An 8,171-nucleotide genomic window follows, 5' to 3' on the forward strand; every position below is an offset into this window, starting at 1 on the left:
TTTTTTTTTTTTTTTTTTTTTTTTTTTTTTTTTTTTTTTTTTTTTTTTTTTTTTTTTGTATTTATTGTCTACTTTTTACAAATATTTTAAAATTCAAGCTAAGTTTGTAAAAAGAAAAAATTTGGTTTTTTAGATTTGACCAAGTATTCAAATATATATATATATATATATATATTCTTGGTTAATTAGTAAACTCAACAAATTGGATCAAACGGGTCCAATACAACAAACCTTATCCTTTGGGCTCAACCCACCTTTATTGGGCCCACATCCCTTGGATCATTCGATAACCCTACTTATCTAATGGGCCATTTTTTACAGTTAGCTTTATGCCATTTTTGGAAAATGGGAACATTATTCTTGCAACGCTTCGCATTTCTTTTTTAGTGAGAAATTGGAATTTTTATTCTGAAGGCCTTAAAAGTGATTGAAATGGAATTTTAGCCAATTTATCAGTTTTAATAATTTAAATAAAGTTACTATTTAAATCATGTCCAACGGTAATATATTTTTAACCAATTTGATTTCTGTCCAACGGTAATATATTTAAAAAAAAAGTTATATTGGGGTTTCGACGATGATTTTAAAATATTTTCAGGATAATGTGAATTGTACTTGTTTTAATTGATTTCAATAATTTATTGAAATCCGAGGCTTGCTTTTCTTTTTATATACTTGGTTTCTTTTTTATGGCTTTCAAGAATTCTTTCATGGGAGCGGGATAGATTCTGACGACTGCCTTGCTATGCTCCCCCATGTGAATTGCTCAGTGAAAAAGCCCATCAATTCCCACGCAAATCTATTTTCTTTTATTAATTTATTATTTCTTTTAATACCCTTAAAATTATTATTATCATTGAAGCTATTTTATTTTATGAAACTTGGTATACTAATATTTTTCATTCCTAATAAAATCTAAAATAAGCCACATATTTTATAAGATTTATACATTTTTTTTAAAAATTAACGTCTAAACTTTTAAATTTATTTCATTTTGGGCCCTAAAATTTTAAAATGTAGAACTTCAGTCTCTAATCTTTACGTACTTGAATTTATACGCACGTGATTAATTTGTTAAAAGGTAGGACCTAATAATAATTGTTTTAAAAAAATTAATCAACGAAATAGGAAGTTTTAAAAACTTTCATGAATGAGATATAATAAATCTAAAAATAAATTGAAGGGCTAAAATGGTCATTTTGAATGTTTGGGGATTAAGGTGGGATTAATTATTTTGGAATTACTTTTCAAGTTGCCACGTATATGCTGGTTTGTCTCTACTCCCAACAATCTCTCTTTTCTTTTTTAATTCTCTCCACTGTAGATCTGCTGCAACTCTCAGCTTTTGAATGCTTTAAATTTACCAGTTGCCATGGAATTTAGCTCTTTCATACCAAACCCACCACCCCCCTTTGGATTCTCTCTTCAATGTTGTGAAGTTAATCTGATCATAGCCTTGCAGCAGCGGCAGCAGCTTCTGCTTCTCCAAATCATTACATTCGTACTCTCTTCCATTAATTTCCCTGCAATTCTGAGGCTCTCTGCTATGAAAACACCACTCTTCTTTACTCTTGAGCTGAGTCACGTAAGTTTCGGCATTCAGTCATGGCGAGGTTCTATTTCTTGTCGGGTTTTATTGCTTTCGTTTCCTCATTCGTCTTCTGAATGTGAACCCAACTTTTAACTTCTTATCATTGAGCTGTTTCTGCGGATGTTTATGGGATATAGATCTGTTTTTGGCGCATTTGAAGTTGGGGTTCGGTGTTTTTGAGTGATCCTTGAAGCATGCACGCCACCTATTTGATATTATGTCTGTGAGAGAGTGAGCGACTGAGAGAGCTTTTTTAAAACAATAATGAGGGGGGGAGTGGAGAATGGGTATGACAACAACGGATCAAAACATGAAATGGCTATGGGTTTTGAGTTTCAAAGAGGAAACGGAGTCAATAGCAGTTTTCAACGCCGGGTAGCCAATGCCAAATCAACTCCATCGAAGTGGGACGATGCACAGAAATGGATTTTTGGGTTGCCGAAAGGAGGAGAAAAGGGGGAGTCTAAAATCAAGTATAGAAACTCGAATGCTGATGATTTGCGGCTTATAGCTGCTTTGCCACAACAGGATCATGACTATTTGAGTGGTGGAGACAAAAGGACCGAAGGGCAAGAAGAAAATCAAGGCTTTGCTTCTGCTATGAGTAGTCAAAGTGAAGCAGAAACAAAGAGGGTGGAATGCGATGAACCCGTTTGGAGAATCAATAAGCCATTGGAGAACTGCAAGACGGTGGTTAGGTCTGTGTGTGTTAGGGACATGGGAACAGAGATGACTCCCATAGCAAGTCAGGAGCCTTCAAGGACGGCTACCCCGGTTAGAGCCACCACCCCTGTGCTTCAGAGCCCTATGACTTCTGGATCTTCCACTCCAGCAAGGCCCCACCGTGAAATGCAGGCTATTGAAGATGGTCAAATAGGCCGTGCATCCACTGCCGTGGTGGCTGGAAACCAGAGCTCTGATCAGGTTGTGAAGATGTACTCCATGGAAACTAGAGCAATGGCCTGGGATGAAGCAGAACGAGCCAAGCATATGGCAAGGTGACCCTTTGAGCCCTTTTCATTTCTCCTCTAGTTTTGCCTTTGCCCTTCATGTTTAGCCTGATTTATAACTTGAGTTCTATTTTTAAGGTTCAGGATATTTAGTCAGCAATCCATTTTGATTTATAACTCTTTCAGACAATAAAAATGGAAACCTGAAATGATTGAATGTCTTCTCCCCCTTTGCAATCATTCTTACGCTGCATGTGGAGGACTTTAAATGCTAGATTTAACTTGGATGTTCATGATATGCTGATTGTTTTGCATTTGTAGGTTTAAACGTGAAGAAGTGAGGATACAAGCATGGGAAACCAGCGAGAAGAGGAAAGCTGAGTCAAAAATGAGAAAAATGGAGGTACTTGTCTTTAGCCAGACTTTTACTTTCTTCCAAACTTAGAATGAGCTCGATCCAAATCTGCTGTCTTTTCATGTCATAGTTTTTGTAGTTGGACTAAATCTCCTTGAATGTATATGTCATAAGTTCTCTTGCCTGACACGTTTTCTTTTGATGTGTCAAAGAGAGAAAATGGAAAGATTGGAATAAGATTTGAAAGATGGCCAGTTATTCCAAGTGAGAGGTTTCCACCGCCTAAACTCACCCACTGCTAGCAGATATTGTCCTTTTTTAATTTGTCATTTTGGACTTTTCCTCGAGGCTTTTAAAACGGGTATGTTAGATAGAGATTTTCATACTCTTATAAGAAATGCTTTGTTTTCCAACCAACGTGAGATCTCACCATGTCACGTCACATGTTATATAAGCTTACTGCTAGCAGATACTGTCCTCTTTGAGTTTTCCCTTTTGGACTTTTTTTCAAGGTTTTTAAAACGCGTATGCGAAATAGAGATTTTCACACTTTTATAAGATATGTTTTGTTTTCCAACCAACGTGAGATCTTACAATGTCATGACAACGTTTTGAATTGAACCCTAGTAGCCGTAGTCTATTCTTTCCAGAAAGAGCAATCAGCGTTGCTCTTCGACTGTTCCTTGGCAACTAGAAAAGTGGTTACTTTCTTGAATTTGAAGTGAGCATGAAATCTATAACATCTTTCAACATTGAGCCCTATGAAAAGTTGTAGATGTTTTCTTGCTATATGAACAGAAAAAGGCAGAGAAATTGAAAGCTGGTGCACAAGAGAAGCTGGCAGATAAACTAGCAGCCACCAGAAGAATAGCTGAAGAGAAACGTGCAAATGCAGAAGCAAAACTGAATAAGAAATCTGTAAGGACGTCTGAAAGGGCTGATTATATTAGGAGGACTGGTCACTTGCCTTCTTCTTTCTCCTTCAACTTGCCTTCTTCTTTCTCCTTCCACCTGCCTTCTCTGTGCTGCTGGTAGCATCATTCAATGGTCTCCCCTGTCAGACAGCTGCCTCTAAGTTTCATCAGGTCTGCTCCTTCAAATTCAAATCCTCCTTTCCCTTTGCCACTTCTTTTTGTCTTTGAATATCTGTAAAATGCGTTTATCTCAGAAGTGTTATCCATATTGAAATTTTGAAGTGAAATCTTCTGTACTGGTTCTTAGTTGCTTCTCGTGTTCTACTGTCTTTTTGCTGCTTTGTAGTATTATTCCTGACTAAGCCATTATTTTTCGACTGGAGAAGATGGATGTTTGATCGGTTCAAGAACTCGGTCTTGAAAACCGATGTATTGATAGGAATACTAGAGGTTCAAATCTCTCTCCATCTTTAAAGTCATAAGTTCTTTCTTGCGTTATTGAGAGATAAGAATGAATCGGATCAACTTTGCCTCCCTTTTGTTATCTTTGGCTCCTCTTATATAGGTTGGGAAAGGGCCGAGTGGATTACCATTGAGAGCTAAGTTGATGATCTCGATGGTCTTGTTAGTGGTTAATAAACTGCGATTGCAGTTTTCTTAAGGAAGTTCGGGAAGTTCGGTTAGATTAAATTTGCATTTAATAATGTCAATGTGTGATTGCATGTAAAAATGTATGATTTTTTGAAAACATTGTATTTATTTATTATTAAAGGGTTATTTTTTCACATAACTTTCAATATATACGGTTAAATACTATTTAAACTAAAAATTCTTAAACCTCCTAAATAAATCAAAGCAATATTTTTTAATCCAAAAAATTAAATATTACACAATCCAGAGAAATTAAAAAAATATTTTCCGTCCAGATCACAAAAAGTTAGATATTAATTAACGATAATCACTACACCATTAATCACCACAAGTCACTAATTTATTTTTAAAAAATCTTATTTGAATCGTTAAAAAACTATTAAGCAATAAAAAATTAATATCATTAATTAAAAATTTAATACAAAGGGTATAATATTAAATTTTAATATTTAAATATCCTAAATCTAGGAAAAAAAGGAAAGTATCACTTATAAAATTGACGCGCCAATCTAATTTTCCTCCTCTTTTCGCGCAGCGATCACGTTGTCTTCGATTTCGCGAGGGATTTCTTTCCTCTCCTGAAGCAGCGTTTCGCCGTCTTTTATCATCCTCAACCCACCTATCTGAAAACCCTTTCTCCAGGTTAGAGGTTGGGAATTTACCCAGTTTTTATCTTCTTATCGGTTTCTGTTAGGGTTTTGTTTCTATTCAGTTGTCTGTTGACGTATTTTCCGTGACGACGGGAATTCTAGGTTGAATTTTTATATGGAATAAGATATTTGCAGAATCCGCTTTACATTTGTACTTGCGCCTTCTGTGTTTCAATTTTGTAATTTTGTTCAAAGGGTCAGTCAAATTTTGAGCAGGAATTTGACTTCTGAAGCTTGAAGGGAGTTGTCGAGTGTGTTTTCGGTTCCGTCTCGAGCTTGTTGTTGCTGTGTAATTATGGCGGCTGGGCGTCATGGGGGTTACCGTGAGAACGAGTTCAGGGACCGGGAGACCAATTTTCATGTGTCGAGGAGGTCGTTTGGCAGCGCCAGGCAAGAGTTTGAAAGAGTTAAGATCAGCAATGATGATCGTGGTGTTCGTCGAAGTCTAGCGCGGGATGTCAGAGACAAGGTCAGGGTTAGGCACCAGGATATGAAGGAGAACGCGATTGTTAATGGTCATTATCATTCTTCTTCTAGCAAGAGCTATTCGGGTAACAGTGATGGTGGTATTAGTGGCAGTGATCATGGCCCGAAGCAAAATAGGGTTTCTCGTACCATTGACAGGGAGACAGGTGAGTTATCCAGTGAGAGTGGATCTGATGATGCTATTGAATCTGGCTTGGGGGTCAAAGGTAGCGAGGACTCAAAGGTGGGAGAAAATGGGAATCTATCTCCTATGGAGAGGAAGAGAAAAGTTTCGCCTGTAGTTTGGGACAGGGATGACAGCAAGTTGAGTATTCCATCCCGAAATAGGATTATCACAACAGTGATGGGTCTTCCATGGCCTCAAAAGTTGAGTCGTCAGTCACCTAATATTATCTCAGACAGCAATGTTAATACATCTTCAGTTAGGAATAGTGATAACGAGAATTTGCCATCTTCCGAGTTTGAATCTCCTTTAGTCTCCGAATCATTAGCATCTCCTGTTTTAGGAAAGCGTTTACACCAGAATGTAGAAGTAGAATTGTTAGATAATGAAGATAATGGCCCTACAAGGAATATCTCATTTTCGCGGTGGGCAGGTGGAAATACCTCTCCATCTGATGAAGGTGAGGTTTTAGATGATAAAGAAACACCAAGACAAAAGAAGATACCGATTACTGCAATTCGGGAAACTAAGTTACATCTCAAAACCCCTAGTGACTCATTTTCTGAAGATGGGGACCTCAAGAGCAATGGTTTCAAGTCAAATGAAACCAGAGTGAGGTCATCTGAATCTAATGAACAAGGTGCCCACTGTAGATTTTTGAGTGGGGATGAGAATTCCGGTGGTGATGTGGAAAGGGGTGACTTCATGGAGGTTGATGAGAGGCATGATATTAGTTATGCTAGTTTTAGTCCATCAGATACTGACTCTGATGATAATAACGTCTGTGCCACGCAGGAGCCTCCTTCACCCATTCAACGAAGTGTAAACATGCTTCAGGGATGTAGAAGTGTTGATGAATTTGAGAGACTAAACAAGATCGACGAAGGCACCTATGGTGTTGTGTATAGAGCCAGGGACAAGAAGACGGGGGAAATTGTGGCCTTGAAGAAGGTAAAAATGGAGAAGGAGCGGGAAGGGTTTCCGCTGACTGCTTTGAGAGAAATAAATATTCTTCTTTCATTCCACCACCCATCAATCATTGACGTGAAGGAAGTTGTAGTGGGGAATAGCCTCGATAGCATTTTTATGGCAATGGAATACATGGAGCATGATCTTAAAGGACTTATGGAGACCATGAAACATCCGTTTAGTCAGAGTGAAGTAAAATGCCTAATGATTCAGCTATTGGAGGGTGTTAGGTATCTCCATAGTAATTGGGTGCTTCATAGAGATTTGAAGACATCTAATTTGCTTTTGAACAACCAGGGTGAAATGAAGATCTGTGACTTTGGATTGGCTCGCCAATATGGAAGTCCTTTGAAGCCGTATACACATTTAGTTGTTACGCTTTGGTACAGGTGACTTCTTCTTTCTTAAGTCTCCCGTCTTTTCATTCAAACAAATATTAACGCAAGAAGGCCATATAAATTTTGTCAGCAATATCTTTTTGTGGTTATAAAACGTAAAGTTCTTTCACTCTCTTTTCATTCCATATTTAAACTTTGAATTTGTACTTGATCAATTTTGCCATGGATGTCGCAGACAATTGTTGTGGGTGCTTCAGTCTCTTATACTTGTCCTAATCTATATGATATAAAGAACCTTGTGTCATTTTTTGCAAAATGCATTTTCCCCCTCCTATTTTGTTTATTTTGTAAGTCATGTGCTTTCCAATTTGATGGGCAGTTGTGCATATGAGTATTTGTGAGTTAGATGATCGCAATTGCATTTGTTAACTGAGATAGTTCCATTCTTAATTTTATCTAGTTTTTGTCGAGATATTTAAGTTATTTATAAGATTCATCTATGCATAACCATTCACTACTTACATATAAGAATGGTTTGGGACGAAGTATAACTGTGTTCTGGTCTCATTACATGGCAGGGCACCTGAACTTCTGTTGGGAGCAAGACAGTATTCAACCGCAATTGATATGTGGTCCTTAGGTTGTATAATGGCTGAACTTCTATCAAAGGAACCTCTTTTTAATGGGAAAACTGAAGTTGACCAACTTGATAAGGTAATATGTCGTATTGGGTTCTTTCTATTTTTGGTATTTTATTAGTGTTTGAAATTCTTGCATTGCAATGACAAGCTGCTTCTTTTTCTTCTTATTCTTGTTCTTGGTATGCCTTGACAGATTTTTAGAACTCTAGGCACTCCGAATGAGACTATTTGGCCTGGATTCTCCAAGCTTCCTGGTGTTAGAGTCAACTTTGTTAAGCATCAGTAAGTTTTAAATGCTTCTCTTTTTTATTTTTTAAATTCTAAGCTTTCGTATTTGAACCCCCCCCCCCCCCCCCCCCCCCCCCCCCCCCCCCCCCCCCCCCCCCCCCCCCCCCCCCCCCCCCCCCCCCCCCCCCCCCCCCCCCCCCCCCCCCCCCCCCCCCCCCCCCCCCCCCCCCCCCCC

At 38.2% G+C, this 8,171-nt stretch overlaps 2 protein-coding genes across 7 annotated transcripts in view; both read left to right on the forward strand.

Annotated features, from left to right (window-relative positions):
* The first annotated feature begins 1,286 nt into the window (after nucleotides 1-1,286).
* LOC111462408 lies at nucleotides 1,287-4,122 on the forward strand. Its single transcript, XM_023105956.1, has 3 exons — nucleotides 1,287-2,589; nucleotides 2,863-2,944; nucleotides 3,695-4,122. Exons 1-3 carry the CDS (start codon nucleotides 1,856-1,858, stop codon nucleotides 3,929-3,931), a joined length of 1,053 nt encoding a protein of 350 aa, XP_022961724.1. The 5' UTR covers nucleotides 1,287-1,855; the 3' UTR covers nucleotides 3,932-4,122.
* An 846-nt stretch (nucleotides 4,123-4,968) lies between these two features.
* LOC111462857 (cyclin-dependent kinase G-2-like) overlaps nucleotides 4,969-8,171 on the forward strand; it is an 8,989-nt gene continuing 5,786 nt past the window's right edge. For 5 of the 6 annotated variants that reach the window (XM_023106635.1, XM_023106636.1, XM_023106637.1 and 2 more), the window contains exons 1-3: nucleotides 5,407-7,118; nucleotides 7,646-7,781; nucleotides 7,902-7,990. In XM_023106635.1, coding sequence (XP_022962403.1) covers nucleotides 5,407-7,118; nucleotides 7,646-7,781; nucleotides 7,902-7,990 — 1,937 coding nt within the window. Of the gene's footprint in view, nucleotides 7,119-7,645; nucleotides 7,782-7,901; nucleotides 7,991-8,171 lie in introns of all 6 variants that reach the window. The other variant, XM_023106640.1, reaches the window with a different exon arrangement.

The sequence above is a fragment of the Cucurbita moschata genome, unplaced genomic scaffold (assembly GCF_002738365.1).
Source record: "Cucurbita moschata cultivar Rifu unplaced genomic scaffold, Cmos_1.0 Cmo_Scf00027, whole genome shotgun sequence".
NCBI classification, from domain to species: domain Eukaryota; kingdom Viridiplantae; phylum Streptophyta; class Magnoliopsida; order Cucurbitales; family Cucurbitaceae; genus Cucurbita; species Cucurbita moschata.